This window comes from Ambystoma mexicanum, chromosome 2q, assembly GCF_040938575.1.
Source record: "Ambystoma mexicanum isolate Mex_15411 chromosome 2q, UKY_AmexF1_1, whole genome shotgun sequence".
NCBI classification, from domain to species: Eukaryota; Metazoa; Chordata; class Amphibia; order Caudata; family Ambystomatidae; genus Ambystoma; species Ambystoma mexicanum.
In genome coordinates, this window is record NC_090924.1 from 1,234,817,866 (window position 1) to 1,234,843,602 (window position 25,737).

Consider the following 25,737-nt stretch of genomic DNA (forward strand, 5'->3'; position numbering starts at 1 on the left):
CCAAGAATTGTTTAGCTTATTTGCATTGTGAAAGAAAGTATAACATTATACCTGCATGCCGTGTGGGGGCATGTCTGGTCCCATTAGGGCAGTGGGGAATGATGTACAGCCTGGGGAGGATTACAGTAACCCGTTCTTACTTCTAGGCCCCTCACCGTTTACCCTGTATCCCCTCAACCCTTTCCATAAGAATGGGTGATTTGAAAGGTGTGTGTGAATCAAGATACCCAAAAAGTGGGTGTTTAGACTCTTGCCCAAACTAATTTGCCCACCTCTGATTACCATTTTATTGTTCCCTAATCAGCTGTGTGATCGTTTCCTAAAATGTCAATGCATTTCTACAAAATATAAAGAAAATATGTCCAAATAGGCTTGTTCAAGTGACTTCAGGACAGTTTAGTTCATTGCAGTGGAAAGACACAAATGAAAGTGCTATCTATGTACTAAAAGAACAGTGCATATAACTTACTTTGTATAACTGTGCTGTCATATTTTTTTTAAGGTGCATGCTAAACACTGTTGATGGACCTTCTGACACTGTGGAAGATTACCTGTGTGACACAGAGGAGATGCCTTTTGGATCCAGAATATGCAAACTTCCATGCCCCGAGGACTGTGTTATGTCTGAATGGGGTCAATGGTCCAAGTGCTCCATGGTAAGTACGTTTTCTGATCGCTTGTTACTGTGATCCTAAAGGAAATATAGTTGTTTGTGTATATAAATAATGCTTTCAGACTGAAAGTTGTCCAGGCATTGTGTTTTATATTTCACTTTATTTGGCTGGTGTTCTGTAGCATTGACCAGTAATATTGTGTGGCATTACAGAATCATTGTACCAAGGCAGTCATCACAAGGGTACAAATTGCCCTACTGTAAAAATGTATTCTTTCAAACATGTTCATACTATGGCAGTGTTTGCCCTAGTACTCGTCCTTTTCCACTGGTGGAAACGTGCAATGAAAAAATATGCTTTTATGCATCAGTGAAGTTTTTCCCGGTGTTAAATGCACATGCACCAATGCACAGTGTCTGCACCATGGCCTCAATTGTCTTAACATAGACATATTGATCATTGGCAACATTGGACCGTTCTTTCCTACTTTGTGTTCATAGATACAATGGGTTGTCATTTCTACTGGTTTCTTTGTTGAACCATTGACCTATATGTTTAATATGGCGTTAATCCCCCATTCCAAGGGCTGGAACGGTCGGTAACAACCCAGCAGCCTAAGTTATCGTCCTGAGCGATGCAAGGCTATTAGCACTCTGGGTTGCTAAAGCGGTAACCTGAGGTGCTAAAAAAAAAGTATTTTCTTTCATTCAAAGGGACACTGTACGCGTCCAGTTGAACACAGGAAAATACTTTTCCAAGTTGGCCGCCATGGATAGGGAAATGGGGCTCCGTACGAAAATAAGGTAAGTTGGGGGATTGTGAAATTTTTAAAAAAATAATATAAAGGGACGTAGGGTGGGGGGAAGATGGCGATGGGGAAGCCGGCCATCAGACGGCATGGGACGCAGGCTTTCATCGCCGATTGAAGCCTGCGTTCCTTGACCTAGGCTGGCACCCCTTGCCTGGGTGCTACTATTTATTCATTGTCTAGTTGAGTAATAACTGAAAATCATTATTTTCTGGTGGGCTCTGAGACTAAATTCATGGCATTAGCCCAATACGCTTTGGGAAGGTGGATGCTTTCTGATTTTTCCGTTCTCGTTCATTCGACTGGTTAGCACAGCTGACAATGACAACCACATACAATTGGGGCAGGCAGTAAGTAATTCCCCTTAAAGCTGCCAAAGGGGAGAAACTAGCAGAGTGGCCTCTTACCTGTTCAGGAAATTCACCTCCACCTGGTAATCCAATTGATCGCTGGTCATAAATCCTACTTCTGCGACATGGTTAGAGCTATAGATTTCAGGACAGTGTTTGTCAACATGGTCCATTCAAACCTGTAAGTGCTTATCCTGTCCTGGTATATTTCTTTGCATTCTGGGACTTCTAGGCAGAGTTTTACAATTGGAAAAGCAGAACTAAAAGTCCCGGAATGCCAATGAAAAACAAGGGCTGGTTGAACAACTACAGATTGCAATAGATCATGTTGGAAAGTATACTTTGGGGTTCACTCTTCCAGCTTTGAAATATCACAATGGCTAAGAGGCGGATCATCTTTGAATGATACGTGTATCAATATGCTGTACTCCAGTAAGGACTTATCTTGCAGCAACCCAGGATTAAGTTCAAAACCCTCTGCATTGTCCACAAGGCCTTCTGGGGCCTAGGGCCTCAATACCTTCAACTCTCTCTTCGTAAATGCCTTTCTTCTCGAGCTCTTCACTCATCCGCCTCCAGCTCCCTCAGGGTCAGTCGCTTCTCCAAGCAACAAGTTGGTGGTAGATCTCTACTTCGGCTGGGGCTTCCCTCTGGAACAGCGTCCCTGCATCCTTGAAACTTGAGGAGAACCATCTCCAGTTCCGGATGCACCTCAAAACCTTCCCCTTTGCTTCTGCTTTCTCTCCTCCTCTCCCTTGCTGAATTCCTGGCTGAAACTGTCCTGGTAACCTGGCCACCCCCTGATCTCGTGCCCAACTCCCCTCCCCCAGCAGCTAAAGACCTGCTCTGCCTCCCTGGCAACCCCTGCACTTGGGGACTGTTTCTGTATCCCTGCAGACCCCCTCCAGCACTTTACACCTGATGTCTGCATGTATCCTTGCACTTGCCTCCAGCTGGCCCTACTTCTCTTATTGTTTTATTTATTCTATTACCCCTTGTACTGCACTGTCAACTCTGCACTTCTCCTCCTCCCCCTTCCTCTGCACTTGCACGATATGAATGGCACTGTGCCTGGTAGGATTGCTGTCTCTGTCCGCCCTCTGTTCCCCCTACCTTGCTGCATCGCGCCTTGAAACACTTGTGTATAGGCGCGTTATAAATGCCATATCATAACCATCGCTCAGATGTTAGAACTTGGAGCTAATCATGGCCACTGCCTGATTGCTACTGCCAGATTTTTAGAATAAGGATTCAGAGCTTGTTAACGTTCTTATGGTAACCGCGGACAATCCAGGCACCCCTACAGAGTGCCTTCCTACTGACTGCCAAGACCATAAAAAACGGTGACTGGTCAGCTGGCAATGGTTGGGATGGAAATTCGTAGACTTGTGGCAACTAACACATCTGATGTGATTGGCACGCATCACTGTCACTTTAAGTGTTCAGTGCTCATGTGCATGATTTACATTATGTTGTAATTTAAGTGACACCACCCCATTGTGTTAATCAATACACCATTTGGGAAGGAATGGAGAACCTGCTTTACCCCATCTAAGAGCAGGTACTTTTTCTCCAAATAAAGACTCATTAGAAAGGCTTGGTGGGTGGTGAAATTCGGAATATCGGCACACGTCCAGTTAAGACAGCAAAGCAAAAATATACTGTGAAAAGGCAGGTGTGGTTTTAAAAGCTAGCCAATAACAAAGATGTCAACTGCACATGTTTCTATTTCAATACAGCATTACATTCCATATAGATAGCGTTAGTGGTGACTGGCGACTATAAAAGATGGTGGGGCATACATTTTGGAGGCCATATTTGTGAGTGAGCTCAACCCGCTGCAGTGGGATCAGGAGCTCCCTTGACAAAATTTGGGAAAAATGCATCCCAAACTTGCAATTTTGCTTCCCAATTCCAAATAAACAATGCCTAAAAACGATCTGGCCTTCTAATAATGAGGACTTTTAGTCATTATCTAAAAGAGCAGAAACTGTAAGTCAAAATATTACTCGCTTATCACTTCATTATTACAATGGGGCTCATTATAAGTTGGCCGGTGTGGAATTAATGTGCCGGTATTAACGTATACTGGTAGGTTTCCGCACCAGCCAACTACAGGTTTGCAGATGAGGTAACTGAATTACCTCCAGCTAAGAGCTTACCAGCAAAACCGCTGGCATTACCAGCAAAACCTCGCATGGAATCAAATGGAACGGCATTGAATGGGGATTTACAACCGGCACTCGTAATCTGGCGGTAATACTGCTGGACTGAGTGCTGGTATCGGTATTTCAGTTTGCTGGTATTCTGGCTAATGGACTGCCATGGTACCGGCAAACTTGTAATGAGCCCCAGTATTCTTTGTATTGTAAGAGGATTCAATTCAACACTACAGCTAAGTCAACGCCTAGTCTAGAATACTGAATGAAAACCCTTATTGATATATCTTTACGTCCAGTTCATGCGTTCTGGATGACTACCCCTATATAACACCCCTCTCTTGGAATCCCCCTGACCCCACTGAGCCAAGAAGTAGTTCTGTTTTGCAAGTTAAAAGGTTTATTTGATAATTTAAACAATCGATATATATATCACACTTTATAATAATTAATAATTGAATATCACACTTAATCTGAGCAGTAATCAATAATGGATAGTCTGGCACTAGCACTCTTGTGAATAGGAACAGAAGAATAAGGTGGTAGAGAATACTTTATATAAGTTCAGATGGATGTAATGTTGAATGAAAAATGCAATACAGAAAATACTCAATATGATTTCAACAAAACAATGTAATCACTTTTCTCTGGCAATTCACCCCCCCCTTTATGCAATGCAAGGAAATGGAAGGAAAGCACACAGTTCTCAGAAATGAAATCAAATGTAATTCAGTTCACCCCAGCAAGCTTAGACTACAGAAGTTTGAAACACAGGCCCAAAATGCTTTTATATGTGATAGCAATATATTGGAAAATGTGCTAAAATGATTTTAATTCCCTCTGGAGGTTCAGGGTGAGTGGTATCTAGTTAATATTAGTCCAGGCTCACTCTAGCAATGATTCAGGGATGGTTCTTAAGAGGCAAACGAATTTTTAGCAAGGAAAGCAAGGAAGCTGCTGTTTTCACATGTGGAGAAATTTGCAAATCGCGGTAAAATTCGCGAGTGCGTTTTTCGCGATTGCGGCAAAAGTGTAGGGGAATAGGAATGCGGTGCTAGGTTCGTCGAAAAGCCAAGATTCCCAGCTTTCAGAGGAAAGTTACTGCAAGTCTCTAAGACAAACGGTCACGGAGATATGAGCGATATGGTAAAGGTCGTTTTTCAGATTTGAAATTTTAAAGTTCAAAGTGACAAGTGACAGCTAGCAACTAGAAATGACAGGTGACAGCTTTGCAAATGACAGGTGACAGTTAGGAGACAGTTCTGGTTAGATTAAAATAGATTGAATTATATTATTTTAACTAAGAGATTGGTTCTGCACAGTTCTGCTAGGTACTCACAATATATTTTGAAATAAATGGGCATCGCCACGGATCTGGTCAGGTTTTCTTCACTCGCCACGGACGGTCTCTGCGCACAGCGTCGGGGTCAGCTCTACTCTTCTGGTCTGGTCTGGGTCTCTGGTTCTGATCAGGTCTGTGGGTCCGGATACAGCGGTCTCCGGTTCAGCTGGTCTCTCTCTGGATACAACACTGCTCTCTGGCAAATGGCAAGAGTTCTTGCAAAGAATTCAAACAGCTCGCCTGGCTGTGATAATGGCAATGATTTGAGGCCTGCTAAAGAGGGATTTAGCTTGTAGTTGACCTCTCTGCTACAAATTCTGAAGTAAAGTCTTGGTCTCTGAAGGTGGATAGATTGAAGTCTCTATGTTGGCTCTCTGGAGGTTGATGGAGGTAAAGTATGGATTTTCCCGGCAGAGCGTCCCGCAGTAGATGGAATAGAATGTCCCTATCTGTCCTGACTGTCTGCTTTTATGTGTTTTGAAAGTGGGTGTGTGTGCAGCATCACTAGCCAGCCCCTCTCTCAACTGCAGATTGGCCCAATTCTCCCCTCTCCCATGATTGGGGAAGGAACTGTGAGTCAGAGTGATGCTGTAGGTTTTATGGGTCAGAGGATCCTCCCCTGGTCAGTTTGCCCACAAAATCTATATTTGATCAAAATGCACACTTCATAGATACACAGTGGTTTGAAATTACATGCACCCATCACATATCACCTGAGATATACCCTGTCCAAATCTGCTCTTCCTGAGAGCTTGCATCGAGAAATGGCAACATATTTCACTTTTTGGTCAGGTTACCAATATCAGATTCTTACTCAAATTTACCCAAATGTGTGCAAGGCATGCAGGCATTAATTGATGAAGTATCAGACTTTTAACATGCATACATTTTAAGTAATACCCTCTTAACTGCTAGCTTGCCCCCAGATCATGCCACCGGTTCTAAAAACCTCTTAAAATGTGGGCAGAAAAATCACAAGAATTATGGTATCATTTAAATAATTATGACAAGTCCGTACTATGAGTTATTCATCTTTTTCTAAAACCATGTTCTGGCTACAGGGGTGTGTCTTTTCAGGTCACATGGTACAGAAACCAGTCCTTCCACTTTCTTCAAGCTCAGCCTCTGTCTCCAGTTTCTCCCCCTCCCAGTTTCTGCCAAGAGGAAGCCATTTATGGCCACTTCAATAAACCCTCTGCCTGGGTCCTATGTTTAGTCTCTAGCAGTCCCTTGGTAATTCAATCAGAGAAGTGTCATATCCCTTTTGGTGGGAACAGCAAAAGGCAGCTAGGCCTGGGAACTGCTGTGGATCCAGTTTCACTCCAATTGGGGGGAAGTTGTCAAGCAGAATCCAGTTCCTTAAGCCAGGCCCCAGCTAATGTCACTTTTAGTTACCCAGTTTTCTGCATTCAAATAAAATTAACCATTTTTACATATGCAGCTAGAATGCTGATTCTAAGTTTAAAACTATGACATTTAAACAATTGCAACCTATGTGACACTCAAAAGTAGGTCACTCATTTCTTTTAAACATTTAGGTTTTTAGTGTCTTTCAGTCCAAATTTACTTAAACTGCTGAAATCCACAGCTCAGCCAGTCTTGTTATAAACCTTCAAGTCACTTCAGAATATAACTTTACATTGTATCCACCTCTCAGTAAGTCTTTCTTTGGCCTGCTTTGGGTTCATTTATTCAGTTTTACACAAAAGAGTCTGGTGTTGTTTTAAAACGCCGGCTTTCTGATAGTGGTGAGTACTGGTAATGCAACCATTTTTGGGATTTTTCTTGGATTAATGCATTCCAAACAGGAATGGTTCTTACATGGTAGTAAATCCTTGCTTAACATTGTTTTGATGGGGCTCCTTACAGTAAGATGGTTATGTGGAACCCCACAAAAGGGTTGAATCTTTAAAGTGGTCCAATGAGTCACGGTTTCAGCAACTTTTTGACATCAGTAACAGTGGATTTTGTTAACAAAGATCTTTCTTTACACTAGTGGGTGGCAAGTTAGGTAACCATTTTGGTGTGCGCACAAACTGCGTGGTTCTCCTGGATTCTGGCGCACTTGTGGGCTTTTTGGCCATCTTGGATTTTCTAAGCCCACAGCACCAAATGTTGCAGCATGATAGCTCAAACGTGGGTCAGGACACCCAACAGTATCTCTAATGCAAGATTGCTACACCATTGTTTCGGTTGCTCAAAGTGGATATCACAGAGTGACAATCCATTTGTGACTAAGCAGAGTGCTCATACTACAGAGTATTTGGAAAAAGGAAATTATTGAGTTTGGACAAGGAGTAGGATAAAAAGGCTTAAAGGTACAATTGTAAACGTCAGAGATTTAGGCTAACATTATTTTGCTTTCTCATATTTCTTGTTTTCTCTTCATAATGGGGACACACTACAGCTACAACTGGTTTTGCTTAACATATTTCCTTAAGGATGTATACATTTATGGGGTTGGTTTGCTATGTGAAGTGTACACATGCCATAGAAGTTAGCCATTGAAAGACACACTTAAAACACATTTGAACAAACTAGAAAGGAGAAAATGGTCACATTCCTAAATTGTAGACAGACCTCAAAACCCAGTTCTGCTAAAATGTGTGATCCTAGGTACATCATTTTCTCTCACGTGCTTGGGAGGGGCCAGGGAAGGCTGCCCCTTTCATTTTGCCTCTTGGCCACCGCTGCATTGCAGCAGGAAGTTTGTCACGGGGCCCATGCCAAACACAGAAACAATGAGAAGCACCAGAAAGGGATGAGTTCCCTACTTGTGCACTATAGTCAGCTTAAATGTGCACACTTGCAGTTAATGTGAGTTGCAGTATCAACTTTGAACTACAAAAAAAAGTCGTTCTCATCATGTGTTTTGGCTTTCGCTAATGTGCTATATTCACACAGGTACTGCTGGAGAGTGTAGTTTGGCCATACAAGACGGGCAGACTTGACACCCCTGACCCAGTGCTTCTTACCTAGAACCACTGTGGTATATCATTTTGGGCATTCCAAAGCAACGCATTCTTTGATGTTACTGTGGCCTAGAGTTTGATATGTCACATTTTGATGCGTAGCTCCTCCATGCTCGATTCCTCCTGCTTCTATGCACTGTAACAATTATTGTTATTGCTACCAAAAGTAGCAGCACTAAATGTAACAATCCCAGAAGGAAGCAAGCTGATGTGGCCATGCTGAGTCCATTCTGACACGTCAGAGTTGAGCATTTAATTTACTGAACAAGTTAATCACACTACAGCATGTTGTTCGATCAACTTTGCAGATACAAAATACACGAGTGTTCTGATTTTCTAGATGCCACCATCCCCTGCCCCCTTCACCCTATTTTAATTTGAAGGGGCAGGGTTCCTTCTTCCCCTGGAGTTGATCTACTGTTCTGAAAGGGCAGCACTCAGAGGCAGGCTCAGTACATTTGAAGGTGTCACGTAAGTTGAGATTACGATCAGCCGGTCAAGTGGCACAGCGAGTAGAGCGCCCGCTTTGACACCCGTGCAGAGCCTGTTAACGCAGGTTCGAATCCCGGCGGGGACAAACTCAGCCTTTCATCCTTCCGAGGTCGATAAATGAGCACCACACACCGTGGGTAATAATAAGCAGCGCTCAGATACCTGAGGGTTTGTAGCGCTATATAAAAGCCTAATTATTATTGAGTGCTTCTGTCTGTCTTGCAGTAACAATGCTGCCAAACTCATGGTGGTGCACTGTTCCTGCAGGGCAGCCAGAAGTGCCTTCAAACTCTTTCAGTTAGTTAGCACATTGTTTTTGGTCCACGGTAAAAGCTGATATGGGGTTATTCTTGTCCATGACTCAGCATTATTTGCTGCAATTAATAAAGCCATGTTTTATTACAGTGAGGCTGATGCTCACAATATACAACATATTTAGGTGATCTAATACGTTGTGGCACGAACCACACAAACATCTCCACTAACTAGACTCATAGTGGAGCTGTTTTGGCATCAGCACAAGAATAGTGTGGACACCACCGCCACACCTATAATAGTGTTTGATACAAAGAGGTGTTCAATCCTTGCTGTGAAGGCGTATGCTAACATGTCAGACGAAGAAACTCACAGTGGCTGCCACGTTTCTCTCTCCCTGAAAAGGTAACATACGTTTTGGCAGCAATTATATTCGATGATCGTTTCACAGGATGCGTTATCAGATCAGATGTCCACATCATCTCTCTGGACCTCACTTTCTCATTGTGCCCTTGCCTGGCTCAGACGGACTCTAGGGCAGAGATAGGGGAAAGGAATTGTCAGGCACAATGCGGAAGTGAGGCCCAGTCGAATGCTCAACTTACCTGCAGGCTGATGGTTCCGCAGCACGTGACGGTTCAGCTTCAGCTGCTTGTGGCTCCTCCCTGCAGTGCATGTGCTACGCCCGCCCGCCCCAAGGATACACATTTCATTGGCTGTGAAACAGCCAATTAAATGTATGCAGGACTCAATCTCAGAATAGACTGTGCTTTTTGCACAGTAACGCCTGCTAGCGGGGCCAAACCGCTTCCGCCCAGCCAGCAGTCTAATCTCCCGAGATTTTCGCTATCTGTGTGGAGCTCAAAGGCTCTCTGCAGATAACTCAAGAACATTGTATGGCACATGGACACGCGCCTGTGCACCATGCCTGCAACTATGCAAGGTCTGGATCATAAATTTAATGAGTACTCCCTCACTATTCCCCTTAACAGGCATGCTGGTGAGTTATGCGTGCACAATGGGGGCAGGGGGCGCCACCCCCTCGCCCAATGTAACCAACCACTACTGGATAGCATTTGTATTATGCAAATACAATCATTTCAATGCAGTATGTTTTATATAATGACTGTCACACCTTGGTCACACAATATGTGTTTTATGTTTGTAACCAGCCCTGCAATGGTAGTAGCTTCCGCGAAAGGACGGCTGTTCCCATAAGACAACCAGACGAAGGAAAATCCTGCCACGTGGCCATTGAATCGGAGCCCTGCAGCCTTAACAAAAACTGCTACCACTACGATTACAATCTGACAGGTAAAAATACACGAAGAGCCTCCGCAATGCAGCGATCTATGTTTTCACTACAGGGACCAGATAACAGAAACTTTGCACCGATGCAAGTGCAAGTTTGCACGGTATAAGTACTAGGGCATAGTTTGCTCTATTTCTAAAAACAGGGAGACATATTACAAAATCTTTACACCATCACAAGTGCAGTTTAGCATGTTATATGCACCAGGGCAAAAATTGTGCAAAAAAGTTACAATTCCAATGCATTTTGTGCACCTGGGCACAGTTTTCCCTTGTGCTAATACGGATTGGAATTAGTACTACGGCAAACTTTTCCCTGGTGCAAACATGCATTGAAAATGTATCTTTTTGGCGCTACGGCAATTTTTGCCCTTGTGCTTATACCATGACAAACTGTACTTGTCATGGTGCAAAGGTTTTCTAACATTTCCCAGTGTTTTTAGAAACAGGGAAAACTTTTCCCTAGTGCTAATACCGTGCACACTTGTACAGGTGCATAGTGTCTGTAGCCTGGCCCCAGGTGCCATTGTTTTAATGGTGAATGTTTGCCTGGTTTTATGGGGTCTGCCTCCATGTGTAACAGTGCTTTTTAAGTGTTCATAAGGAATGTTTGTAGCTTTCTTTGCTTGTATTTACTGACATCTACCATTACCTTATGTATTATTGCTAGCTGAACACTGTAAGCAGCTTGCAGAACTTCATAACGGCAGGGCCACCTGACCCTTCATTGCATGACTCCACTAATTAGAAGGTTGCTCTGGACCATCTGGATTTTACTGATGTACGCTTGAAATAATAGTGTGATATTTGTAGTGTAGGGCTGGGGATTACCATGAAATGATCAAATGGAGAAATGACCAATTAAAAAAAAAAATCTAATTCGGGAGGAGACCCCCTGCGACCCCTCTCCCACCTCCTTAACTATTACCCTTACCACACCCTACACCTTTATTTTAGTAAAATGTCCCCACATTTTGTTTTAAATGTGGTAATTTCTCCATTTATTATTTTAATTTCGATAATTTCTATGGATTACTAGGGCTCGAGGGTATGTTTTTGATGTTGGTAGGTAGCTATGTCTTTTTAACCAAATGATATACCATTGATTTTCCTTACGACCAACGGTCTAATTCACGTGTGTTTTTTAGTGTTGCAAGAATGATAGCTTATGTGTAAACTATAAGCATTTTTAGTTTTGGCAGATTTTGGTGGCTCAGCCACCAAAATGTCACTAATACCATTGCTACAGAGTTGTCATAGAGCTGATTTTGTGGTTGGCATGACATGTGGATTAATCGGCTGATTTCTAGTTTTCTTACACCGATTCAGTGCAATAGTGTTTTGGTTAACTAATTTTTTCCTAGTCAGGAGTACTGTACCATGTTACGTGTCTGTGTTACTTTCAAAGCTCAGGCAACTGCGTAGTGATCTTTCTTTTTGCAGCCAGAGTGAGTAGGGCCTATTTGTAAATATACCTATGTACATGCGTAAGTATTCAGACATAACTTCTGCTTCTAAATATACTGCCACGTAGTGGCCTAATAACTTGGTTGCACACGACCTTGGATTGGAAAATAATTGAAAAATGCATTGGCACAGATGAGTTTCTGCATCTGGCAATGCACTCCCTGGGGGTGGGGGGGTTGTCTGTTTGCTTGTTTAATGTATATAACAGACCATCTTTACATTCAGGGTCGACCACCATACAGTAAACTCGCAACCTGTCAATGAGTGAGGAATTGTTTAATCAGCTAAACTCATGCATGATGGTGGGGGAGACTTCAGTCTGCAGCTGAACCCATTAACAAACTACCTGGGTTATTGGACGACCAAGATGCTGCCTGGGATATACCTTCCATGGTGGCTAATACACCTAGAAGGGTCCACTGCAAACAGATTGAAACGGCCCACATTTTTTATAGTTTGCAATTGAGGGCATGAAATGACCGTTTCTTAACTGATAAACCAGCTAGTATGACCTATTCTGGTCCAACCGGTTCATCTACAATTGATTATTTCCTAATTTCAGCAAACAAAATGGAGCAGTATTAATTGCTTTGAGGTCATGAGTAGATCCAATAGTGACCACAGGCCGCTTGGAATCACCCTCAGACATTACAAGGATCCCTCTAGATATGAATTGGTCTCACCCAGGGTGAGCCATATTGTGTTGAGTGGGCATGCCCATAAAACAGTTAAATATTCAAAGATTATAGAACAGGACCTGAAGCCACATATATATAGTGCAGCCCTGGATAACATAACTGAAATGTGCAGAGATGAGGTCGCCGATAAAGTAGTTCTTCTAGAATATGACAAAATCAGTATAACACCTTATACTACCAGGTCAGCTAGAAAGGTCAAAAAGAAACCAATAATAAAGGACATTTGGTATGACAAGGAATGTCGTGAGACAAAGAAAAAGATAGAGATGTGTTTAACCTCGGGCCATGGCATAGATGAGACCTTACTACATCATTCGAGACATGAGTACAAAAAGCTAATAGCGTCAAAAAGGAGTCCCATGTTAAAGCCAAGTGGACACAACTTACTCAAGCACATCTAGAAGGTGATACTGTAACATACTGGAAAATGATAACGAGGAAAGAAGTAAATGGGGACACGACACAGCATTGCTGTATTCCAGCCTTGACATGGGAGAACCATTTCTCAGGGGTTATATAGTGGATTCCTAGATAACCAACTAAATCAGCTTAATGTAGACACCCAGAACTGTGAAGAGCCAACCACAGAGGGCCAATTTTAGCTTGACATTGAAGAGGTCTGTAAACCATAAAATCTCCCAAAAGGGACAATTTTGCAAAGAGAACACAAGCCCAAGCACAGTGATTTGTACTGCTCGTTATGTTCATCAAGCATGGCTCTGTAGACAAAAAATAATTAATCAGGCCCATGAATTAATTTACTTGACCTGGGAGCATTTACTTGACCTGGGAGCAACAGGTCACAGGGACTCTGTATTATGGGTATAGTCGTTGGGGTTGTGAGCAAACCCTCTGCTCGACGTATGAGAATCTAATGAACCAAATATTGTTAGCAAACTATTTTGCACCACATCTTGGTCTATTGATCTTTTTTAAACACTTGTATATTTGTCTCTTCACTGAAATGTTATCAGAATATTTTAGAAGTACGAGTTATGTCTCTATTTCTCTGTCTGTATGATATTAAGAGGTCGATTCATGGAATTAGTATCTGGACAATTATTGTGAACTTTACTGGCCAAGCATGGAGAGCGAGTGTTTTTTTCACCTTTAACTATATTTTTTCAGTGTTTCTTAGATAGTCTCTAAGCCTTGCAACCACATTTTGCACTATGAAATTCAAATAACTTCTCATGCTCTCTTAGATTGGTTGTCACTGGGTGTCAGAAAGATACTTACCAGCATGAAATTATTTTGGCAATTCATTTTTCGAATGTTGTTGGTTATTTTGGAAACACTTCACAGCATGCAACTAAACGTAGTCTATATTTTATCAGTCCTTCTTAAACTGTCACTGGGTCTTTGGTGCACCATAAATGAAAATTGTAAATGGCTCCTCTGTCTCTTGGTTTGGGTTGTCTGTGTGTCCATGGACCATATTTCTGGATATGCAATTCAAGGTCGTTCTCACTCTAGCTTAGAATTTTGATGGATCTTTGACCCACACGTCCAAGCATGTAACTCAATTGACACTCCATACCTATAATCTTTTTTAGGATGTCACTGGGTCTTCTTAATACTGTTTTGAATTATCAATTCAAGTCGCTCTTCACTCTCTTAGACTGTCACTCGGTCTATGAACCACATCTTATATCTTGCAACAAAAATGAATAGTGGTTGTTTCGGGCCTACTTATGTTGTCACTGGGTATTTGGACCACCCCTCTCAGAGTGCATCTCATTGTTTCCTCAAAGAAGTCCCTGCTGTCTCTTTTGCTGGGATCCTTAATCCACTAATCATGTTGTGGGTTGTTCCTCTTCTCTGCATCTGCAACATCCGCACCCTCTTTTCATATCCTTGGCATTCTTTCACCTCCGCCTCATCATCCTACCACCTCAATTCCTGGCAAGTCTTCCATGTCTGAGGCTGCCACAGGATGCCTTCACTATTCTTAACATTCAGCAGCCTTTTAATTACTGAGTTGTGATTTGTGGATGCCCTCATGTTACTTTTTTTCTCTGAGTCTCTCTCTCTCGGTCTCTCGCTCTCTATCTCTCTCTCTTTCTTTCTACTTTCTACTTCATTCACAAACCCTGCAGCTTAAGGCGTTTAACCATTACACTGCCGGATCTTCAGGCACACCTTCACTTCCCGTCTTTCCTATAATAAGTATCGGCTGCTCTACAACTCCTGTCATGTCATCATAGAAAAACAGACCCCTCCAGATTCTTCATTTGTCACAGCTATGTGCACACTTCCCAAACGTGCTCACAGTAAACCCATTGGCATTTTTCGTGCAATGCAAACATTTCAGTCTGGGAAATTCAAAATGAGTGAACATAATAAGCAAGCCAATCTGGAAAGCTAGGGCATTTTTTCATTACCATTAAAATATTCAGATGTAGTGTCATAGACTAGTTTATTTTTCAGTGTTTGGGAGTCTGTCATTTCATGCAATTCAAGACTATTGTGACTTTCATATGTCAACAACAAATTGTCATTCTGAGCCATCATGAGCGGGAAGAAAAGGCCAATTCCTTCTATGTGGACAATCTTAGGGATTGATCGTGGTCTTTGCCTACCAATCTTACTCCAGATCTTTAGTGAAAAGCCCAAAGCCCTCTTTCCATGAAAATCCCTTCCACCCTTAGACCACCTAAATCCTGCCCATTCCTCATTGACTCCACTAAATCACTAATTTTTAAATACCTGTATATAACCAAGCTATGTAAATATGCATATACTTGCAATTGTCTCGGCACACCGGTCCTTGACTTATTTCATTCTCTTTGCCCCCTTGTACCACTATTTAAAACCCAGGCCTTTTCTCATTGTCTCTCATTTTGAGAACCAGAAGGAAATGACTAGGAAGCATAGACCTGTTGGGAAACAAGAATCCCAGGGAGGAACCCATGACCCCTACCTAAACTTCCCTAACTAGAGGGAGGGTGGACGCCCCCCACCACCATGCCCACATACCGCTAGTTCACAGAGGGAACTTAGGTAGGTAAGGATCCCACACAGGAGGGCAGAGAGGGACCAGAATCCTTTAACCTAAACTTTGCTAACCCCAGGTCTGGGCAAACATGTAGGGCAAATATGCCTGCATTAGCCAGATACACATACCACTATAGTAATACAGAGGAAACTGCCACTCCTCAACATCCCAACCAACTAGGCAGCCAAACAACAATTCCAATCAAACAGGATAATCATCATCCAATTGCACTGTTGGATGTGCCAGGAAAGATTTTTGCCTCATTGCCTCATGGATCTTAAAATCATTGGTCAACTGGTCAAACAGTTCAGGACATCGTGATATTTGGCAGCCTGGTTTTTTTAAAGGTATTGGGACTACTTTCAACACCTTCTTCCTCAATTTATTGAAAGCCAGGACCGAAAGAGATAAGAGCAAAAAAATATATGTAGATTTTGTAGACCTAACGCAGACTTTCGATACGAAAACAAGACCAGATTGTGGCAAAAATTACAACTATGGGGATGCCCAATTTACCTGCTTGGGCCAATTCAAGAACTCTATAGAGACACGACTTTGAGAATCAGGCTTAACACAAAGGGCCTATTAACAAAGGCCATATATACCAACAAAAGCCTGAAACAGGGATGTCCGCTAGCTCCTGAATTATTTAATCTGTTTATCTCTGACATTGACGAAGCCTTTTCGGAAATCAGATATATCTCGCCTCTTATAGCAAATGTTGCCATCGGAAGACTCCTGTACGCGGACGATGTAGTTTTGGCTGACCAAACCCTAATTGGGCTGCAGAGACAGCTAAACGCACTACAAACATTCATTACATCTAATGGCCTGATGATCAATCCGGAAAAATTGGTGATTCTACCATAGGGAGAAGGAAATATAAGAACAAAGAAAACTCAGGAATGGTCCTTACAAGGTACAAAAATCACAGTGGTAGTCTTTAACTTACCTGGGGGTATGTATGAATATGAGCAGCACTGACGCCCCAAGACTGGAGTCCCTCAGGGGCAAGGCAAAGAACGTGGCAGCACAAGGGAGAATCATTCTGAAAAGATATTGTGGTTTTTCTATGCTTCCTGTGATTTCTTTTTACCACCTAAAGGTTGCTCCAATTTTGACCTTTGGTGCAGAATCCAGTTTTAATTTCAAAATGGAAAACTGGGCTAGAATAGAAGGACTATTCTGGAAGAACGTCCTGAGTTTGTCGAGAGCTACTCCCATACCGGCCATTCACATGGAACTGGAACTGACTTCACTTAAGGCCTTGGTCTCCTTGAAAACGCTTTAGTTCTTTTGGAAGTGTTTAGAAGATAAGCCAAAGGGGGGGCTTTGTAGTATTACAAAAGGCACTATTAGAGAGGAAAGAGCTAACCTTGCTAGATTGGGAAGCTACGTGCAGGAACATAATAAAAGATCTGGATGAATCAACTGACACTTTGGTTAAAAATCTGGATAAAATAAAAAAAAGTTGTTCAGACTAGATTGGATACTGACGCAAGAAGAAAGAGCGAAATACAAACGCTATGGAAGGCCGATTGATGAATTGCATACTCTGAACACTACACCCAGATACCTGCAACTATTCCCTAACTCGTTCTTCAGGAAATAACTTTTGTTCTTTCGGTTGAATCTATTCCCAACCAGAGATGTACAACAGTGGAAGAAAGGTGTGGAATATCCGATAGAATGCAGATTATGTAAGGAAATGAATTCTGTAGAAATCCTAAAACACCTTGTAATGAGTTGTCCTGTGTTAAACATCCAACTAACAAAACTGATGACGGAGGTTCTGAATAAATATGGCCGAAGATCACTTGAGGAATGGTAGAAAATCCTCTTGGATGGTGGAAAAGTATCTATATCAGTGGCCCTAGTGAAACTGCTCGTAACCATCTTTGATACTATCAAGCTGAAACCTGGAGAGATAGAACATTAAAGCATTTAGCAATGGAAAATTGGCAGTAGTGGAAATTGGACAGTATCAGAATTTTAGCTGTGAGAAGCTTGTTTTTAATTTCTGGCTTTCTTTTTTTTTGTTTTTTTTTAATTGTGTGAATTTTGATTCGACTAAAGGTTGTCTTATGTATAACCATGCATAAGTCAATTAAAAAAAATGCAAAGACAAAGAGGTAAGGAAAACCCGCAAAACCTGCTAACCCAACTTTAAAACCTCAACTTTCCGAATAAACTTCTCATACAGAAATTCACACAACCACTTCTCTGCATCGCAGTCCGCACGTACTCCACCACATTGCAACAACAGACAAACTCAGACAGACAAACCCGGCACAACAGCACATTGGAATTTGCACTGACCCCAAAACCACACTCAAGCTCAGTGAATGGTGAAAACCAAACTGAAACTGCCAACAGGACATCACAACTCTCACTTTCCTATTCGCACTTCACCCTATGAACTCTCCGACTCCCCTCCTTTTTTCACACCCTCCTTTTCAAATCTGCCAGAGTGCCTGGGGACCACTCCGGTGGTGACGGTGTGCGGTACAAATACCTTTAACATCAATTTTAACATTAACCTTCTGGGTTCAGCCCACCCTATATAAATAACCCAATGACATTAACACAAACACATTATGAGGATGTATTTTTTAATTCAATCACTTCACACACACACTTCAAGAATAGGTCTTGAGCTCAGCTCACCTTGCAAGGGGGACGGGTGCCAGTGGGACCTTTGGGGTCTGTTGGCTTGGCACGCCAAATCTACTGCTCTAAGGAGTTGTGAAAGTTTTACCAGATCATGTCTCTGGTTACTCTTCCCTCTTCGTCCAAGATGGTGATTTCTCGAAGCCATCAAATAAGCTTTTTCCAAAACTGCCTTTAGCCTGCACCATCTGTTATCATTTAATTGGATTTTGATAATTCTAGATGTTTTGCTATTTTTTGCTAAGAATGTATGCAGAGATTTTAAATTCTCATTACTGTTTACCAGTTTATGCTTTCTCTGGTTTCCATATATGTATAGGGAAGAACTGCTATGTCAGCACTCATTCCCAGGGTAGGTGGTCTAATGAAATAAGGCTATGGGCCTCATTACGACCCGGGCGGTAAGGGATTACCGGTACCGGTAAGGGCACTGGTGCCGGTAATCCCTTACAACCCTATTCCAAGGTCCCTTTGCGGGTCCTCCCTTAACTCCTGGTTTTACCAGGCGTTAAGGACAGGACTCGCAAAGGGACTTTGGAGGTAATAACGGTACCGCAATTTGCAGTACCGTTATTACTGCCTTCCCCATTCCCATTGAGCCCTATGGGGGCAAACATGGGAATGGGGAAGGGCCATGGTGAATGGGGAATTACCGCCCCCACCAACCTTGGAATGGGGCGGTAATTGCTCCATTCACCAATGCGGAATCGGTAAGGTTCCGGCGGCAACCATGGCGCTAATAGCATGGTAACCGCCTGGGTCGAAATGAGGCCCTATGTCTTAATATGGTTACTCTAAATGCGTGGACTTGTATTCATCCCCTGGATAATTTGTATCTCTAGTAGTGTTGGATTAAGACATAACGATCATATTCTTTGGAATATCTGTAGCCTTTATTACCATGCAATAGAACTTGTGTTTAAGTCCGGATGGGCAGCATATATGTCAAGTAGGAAGAGATGTATGTTCCCCATAAAGGGGACTATTGGTTGTCGACCGGAGTAGAGCACAATCATTTACATGCAGGGCTTCAGCTATAGGACACCCGCAGACTCAAATGACTGCGACACGGACATCTCAATGTGGTGAACCTTCTTTAGTCACACACTATGCAATACTGAATAAACAGGACCCTCTTCCCCTCCCTCAACCTGCCCCCTCCCTAGCCTAACGTCACTTCCCTCAACCTTTGGGCCCAAACATGGGCCACCCACATAACGATGCGGGAGGGCACGGGTCTTGCCACCTCACTACGTGACATTGGTATGCTTGAAGTTTTAACCTTGTTATTTTAACCAGCTAAACGGCATGAATTTCAGGCCAGGCACATGGGGCTGGCTTAAGTGGTATATGCAGGCGGAATATAAAATAATAATGTGTCTTTATACACTCTAAGTACGATACGTTGGCTGCTGGAAAGGTTGGCAATGTTGCCCACTGTGTTCTCTAAACGACTGCCTGGTTAATTGCAGATTGGAGTACGTGCCAGCTGAGTGAAAAAGCTGTCTGCGGCAACGGAGTCAAGACGAGGATGCTGGATTGTGTGCGCAGTGACAATAAATCCATTGATTTGAAGTACTGTGAAGGGGTAGGTGTTGCCGTAAGCTTTGTGAATGAGCACTATGAACACTTGAATGTCAAACATGTGCCAGCTGTGAACCATATCGAGCAGTCCTGGCCTTTCTCTCAATATGCTCTCGTGCCCACCACTTGAAATGAAGCTCTCCAGGCACCAGAGGTTTCTCTGTGCCACTTCCTCTGGCATGATGCATGCAGAGCCCTAACGGCTGTTAGTCAATTATCCCACACGGATCACACGGATAATAAAAATGTATATAGTTGACTCACCCTAGTCTCACTGTTACAATAAATGGCAGTGGTTAATTTGTAAAAAGTTAAGTGCCAGGGCCCACATTTATTCCAGTATGCTTGTGGCACATCGGGGTGGCCATCTTCCTGACAATTTTGCCACCAAACCACGGCTGTTCCCCGCAGTGTCAACAAATTTGTTGTTAAGCCTGCGACTCACAACAGATCATTGGGATTGATGGATGCACTGACTATAACAGATGTGTGATTTACACATTCAAATCCACATAACAGAACAGTTGTGTCTTGAAAGTAGACACATGTTTAAGTGCTTCTTTAAACACACAAGCATCGGTAACATTTTGCTGTGGTTCTTTAGTTGCCAATTGGAGCTTATTGACTGTCTAGCCCCAGAACACGCAGCCAATGTGCTTTCCTCCTATGGTAAGTTAATAGACAAATGCAAGCACATGTATTACTGGGCATATGAGCTTTCCTGTCAAACACAGCAGCAAGATTTTCTTTTATAGGTTGGCACTCAGGGCAAGCACTCCTCTTCATCAATGGCTTTTACTCTGGTGTTGCCCTGTTGTTGGTGTTGCTGGCTGTCATCTTGTCAACCCACGCTGGTGTGGCGGTGCTTATGGTTATTCTAGTAGCAAACCTGCACCAATATCATGCAGACTGACTGAAGCAGTGTATGGGCATTACCAGCAGGGACGTCCAGCATTATCATCTCACAACTCATTGTTATTCATGAAAATGTAAATGTATAACTAACACTGCCACATAATTGTGGGCCATACGTGGGCCCCGTGCCTGCTGGGCCTAGAGACCCAAGCTACTCCTCACTGATGAGGCCCCACAAGGCTGAAACGTTTCTGGGAATTCTTGTGGACTCGTGCAGGAGAGATGTGACTTTGCAGTTTGGCTGGACTGCCGCTTTGGGGGTGAGACCAATCATGATTTGCATACAGTCTTTCCCCTTTCTGTAATGGCTTGGCAGGCGAAGAATGATAGTCTGTAGGGTTGCCCAGAGAAATGCAAGAGGTTCAGATGTATTCTAAACCTTCCAGCCATCAGCTCTTTTGTTTTGCTTTTGTCACTGCAGTGGGACGTGGAAGCCCAGACGTGGGTCCCGTGCCTGCTGGGCCTAGAGACCCAATCTACTCCTCACTGATGACACCCAACAAGGCTGAAACATGTCTGGGATGCTTGTGGTATCGTGCAGGAGGGATGTGACTTAGCAGTTTTGGCTGCTCTGCCGCTTTGGGGGTGGGACCAGGCCTGATTTGCATACAGTTGTTCCCGTTTCTGTAAAGGCTTGGCACGGCGAAGAGCGATGGTCTGGAGGGTTTGTCAGAGCCATGCCAGAGGATGAGATTTATTCTAAACCTTCCAGCCATCAGCTCTTTTGTTTTGTTGATGAAACAATTGCTATTTTTTATTTCACACTTTCCCTATTCATGTCATTCTGTGTTCTAGGGCTGAGCTACTTGCCTCAGCGTCCGATGCCACTTGCTTGCCCAAGAACTTCTTTGACATTCGGAATAGGCCTGTACTTATGGTACCCAAGTGGGGGATGCTTGGTAATATTATCGGGAGACATGCTTCTGCCTGGATGCGGCTCCTGATCAACACCTGTTCTGCCGTAGCCTATCGGGATAACATCTACAAAGTTCTGTCTGATCACCGGCCTGATATCCTGTGTCTCACTGAGATCGGTTTTCTTGCTTCATCTGGGGCAGTCTTTGCTCACTTACTGCCTCCCAAATATTTATTAAAGCAACTTGATCGCTTGCGTTCGCTCGTGGGAGGCAGCGTGGCATTAATATACTCTGCCCTCCTAGAATGCACTCTCATTCCCATCACTCACGCCCTACCTTGTGAACTCTTACTTATACAAATGCGGTCTTCATTAAATAATCCTGTTCATTTATTGCTCGCCTATCACCCTGCCTCATTTCTTTCCCAGGACTTTTAAAACAGGTGATAGCAGATCTTACTCTGTTGCACACCAACCTCATTGTAATGGGGGATTTCAATGTGCATGTAACTGATATTGATGATACTCAGGCTCTCATGTTTACATCTGGCCCAAGTGACTTCAATCTGCACGCACGTAACCATCTGCCCACGCCTAAGAGAGGCAACACACTGGACCTTATCTCCTCTACAGATATGGGAAATTTTCCACTTTTTAAACCTATACCTATTATTTGGTCTGATCATTTCCTTCTTCCCATTCTTATTTTTGCCCCCTCATCTTTTATATTAAAATGACAGACCTGAACTCATTGACGTTTCTGGAATAGGATCACGCCAAATCAAGTTTCCGGTTGCCTTAAAGATAACTAGCTGTGCGCCTGTCGCACAAAGCCATCTGCCCCTTGGATGTCCTCCGATTTGAGGCTTCTGAAGCAAGCATCCCGGAGGGCTGAACGCAGATGGCTTCTTAACTCTGACTAAGAGTCCAAAGCTAGTTACAAGCAAGCTCTTCTCATCTGTCCGAAAGCTATAAAAAGCAACTAAATTCCAGCACTACGCTGATCACATCATGTCTGCTGCCTGCTCCTCACGTGAACTTTTTAAGGTAGCTAAAGAACTTTCTGCACCACCCCCTTCTTTGATTGACTCTTCACGCTCTCAAGAGGTATATGATCAGATCATTTGTTTTTTTTCAGGATAAAATTGCCAATATCAGGAACTCTATTGTAGCAGCTAGGTCTTGCGTCCCGAGTGTTATGTCTTTTCCATTGGTGGACTCTCAGGGATTGCCCGCTACCTTTCTCTTTGTGTTGTGGAATCTATCCTATTCCTCTACATCTGATCCAATCTCTTTCTCTAGATTGTGCCTCCTTTTTCACAATGGCTCTCAGTTATTCTTTCACTAACGGTCTCATTCCGGCCCCTCTAAAACAAGTCATTGGGCCTCATTACACGGACGGCGGTAAGGGTTAACGGTCACCGTTAATGGCAACGGTGACCGTTAACCCTTACCGCCGTACTACGAGGTCCCTTTGCGGGTTGGAGGATTTAACGCCTGCTTCTTGCAGGCGTTAAAATCCAACCCGCTAAGGGACCTCGGAGCTAATTACGGCACTGCAAAATTGCGGTGGCGTAATTAGCGCCTTCCCCATTTCCATAGAGCCCTATGGGACAGAAATGGGAATGGGGAAGGGCAATGGCGGAAAGGGGATTTACCGCCCCTCCAACCTTGGAATGGGGCGGTAAATCCCCTTTCCGCCAAGGCGGTGCCGGTATTTTACCGCATGAGCCATGGCGCTAATAGCGCCATGGCTCACCGCCTACCGTGTAATGAGGCCCAATATTGTCTCCCCCTTTTAAAAAAGCCCTAACTCAACCCAGCATTTCACGATAGTCACCGCCCCATTTCACTGCTGCCCGCTCTCATGAAACTCATGGAAACCCTTGTCTCTGTGCAGTTTTCCAGATTTATAGAGATGGAAGGCCACTTACATTCTTTTCTAGCAGGCCTTAGACCACTCACAGGGACTATTGTAACTGCATTTATTTGGGCAGCATGAATTCCTGGTCCAGAGACTCCAGATTCTTCAAAACTCTGCAGCTCGTCTGGCACTGCGTGAGCCCAATCTCTCCATCTCTCCTCTGCTGCTGGCCAAGAGTCTTTGGCTCCCATTCAGAAGCCGGATTACATTCAAGATCCTGTGTAATGTAGACTGCTCCATCCATTCTGTAGACCCTGTTTTCCTTCAGTACAAACGTATTGGCTATGTCCCTGCATGCAGGCTTCGATCTGCTCTTAAAAACCTGTTAAAGGTTCTGTGTTTCCGCAAGTGAAATTCTGGGTGTCGCTACTTCTCTGTCCTAGTGCCAGCTGTGTGGAACTCCCTCCCGCAGGGTTTACATGTTATTCTTGATCATCTGCGCTTCCAAAGAGCTCCAAAAATGATCCTATTTTAGGGTCTCTGATCGTGTTGCTTTTCTGGTCTACTGCTAGCGTCCAGATGCCTACCAGCCTTGGTTGTGTTGCACCTTATAAATATGAATACATACATACACACATACATACATACATTGCTCTCTACTTAGTATTCTTTCGCAAGGGACAGAAGGCTGAAACCACTAATACCGAGACATGGGATTAGGCAGATCGGCGTAGCCCGCAGATACTTACAATCTTCTTTAACGGAAGAAACTGCATATTTCAAAGCCACATTTCGTGCCTTGCCATGGACGATTAGGACAAGATTTTCACATTTCTTAAACGAATCCTGTCTTTAATCTTTTTATCCAGAAATGTTTTATATGAACATGAAAGGTATATGTAGGAATGTTTTTATAATTGTGTTATTGAATGAATTGGATTGCACTGACTGTTTATTGCATTTATTGTTGACCCTAATTGAATAGAATTGTTACTCGCCACATTAATATGAATTCTATGTGAAGTTGTTTTGCTGATGATGTTTGCATTTGAATGGCCTTACTTATTCCATTTATATTTACAAATAAACTCAAAAGTCCACCGAAGTTGCAGAATTAATGCCCTCTCTCTTTCTATTCAGCTTGGGCTGCAGAAGACTTGGCAGATGAATACCTCATGTGTAGTAGAATGCCCTGTAAACTGCCAGCTCTCTGACTGGTCTTCTTGGTCTGAGTGCTCTCAACCTTGTGGCCTTACAGGTGAGTAACACGTTCCAGTGAACCCTGCATTAAAGGACATAAAATCTGCAAAGCAATGTAGCCGGGATCACCCCATAAAATACAAAACATGTGCCATACATTTACGCTACATAACATGTCAATTTTAGAACACTCCTGTTCCTTTCCTTTCTATTCCATTCATGCTGGCCTGCCTCTACTTAGCAGGCACTCTGTCTCCAACCACCAATGTTCCTCTCTATCTACTAATGGTACTCCATGTTCACTCCTCAGTGTGCTCTGTCCTGGTTTTGTAGACAATGGGCCTCATTACGAGGTTGGAGGCAGCCATGGCGCTATTAGCACCATGGCTGCCTCCAAACTCGTTCCGACTCCGCCCTGGTGAATGGAGCAATTACCGGTCCATTCCAAGGTTGGCGGGACCGGTAATTTCCCATTCACCAGGGCCATTCCCCATTCCCATTTGAGCCCCCATATGGCTCAATGGGAATGGGGAAGGCGCTAATAACGGTACCGCGAATTGAGGTACTGTTATTAGCTCTAGAGTCCCTTTGCGGGTCCCGTCCTTAACGCCTGAAAAAACCAGGCGTTAAGGAAGGTCCCGCAAAGGGAACTTGTAGTAGGGCAGTAAGGGATTACCGGCACCAGTGCCCATACCAGTGCCGGTAATCCCTTACCGCCCACCTCGTAATGAGGCCCAAGGTCCTTTCTCAAGAATGTATGGGATGAAAGAGGCTGTGCCCAGAATACGCTGTTACATTTGTATTTACAAAGCATTGCTGACCCCGTTTTTGGTGTGTTTCATCATCATAACTGCTTCATAGTACTCAAGCTGCTAGAGATGTCAGTGCTGGGAGCCAGTTATACATGTTTGTCATTAACGCACTACCAACTCTAATGAATGGCAAGGGTGCATGTCAGGGCAGGACCTGCACTGGTGCATAGTCACCCAGAAGTACGTAGATCACCTTTGAGAATATGGGCACCTGCACATTTCACAGGATCATGCACATAAGAAATGCATAGCCCCTGACCTTTTTTTCATGTGTGTAATTCTTTCAGAGTGAAGCCCTATTTCTAGAACAGGACTACTTTGGTAGCAACGGTATTACTAGTGCAGGCCTCTTCACAATACGAATAGAAAA

The 25,737-nt window shown here is 43.4% G+C and overlaps 1 protein-coding gene across 1 annotated transcript in view; it reads left to right on the plus strand.

The window, feature by feature from the left end:
* THSD7A (thrombospondin type 1 domain containing 7A) overlaps nt 1-25,737 on the plus strand; it is a 1,346,262-nt gene that overhangs the window by 1,254,893 nt on the left and 65,632 nt on the right. Inside the window, exons 16-19 of the mRNA XM_069648630.1 lie at nt 503-656; nt 10,165-10,306; nt 19,609-19,724; nt 24,496-24,613. Coding sequence (XP_069504731.1) covers nt 503-656; nt 10,165-10,306; nt 19,609-19,724; nt 24,496-24,613 — 530 coding nt within the window. The remainder of the gene's footprint in view (nt 1-502; nt 657-10,164; nt 10,307-19,608; nt 19,725-24,495; nt 24,614-25,737) is intronic.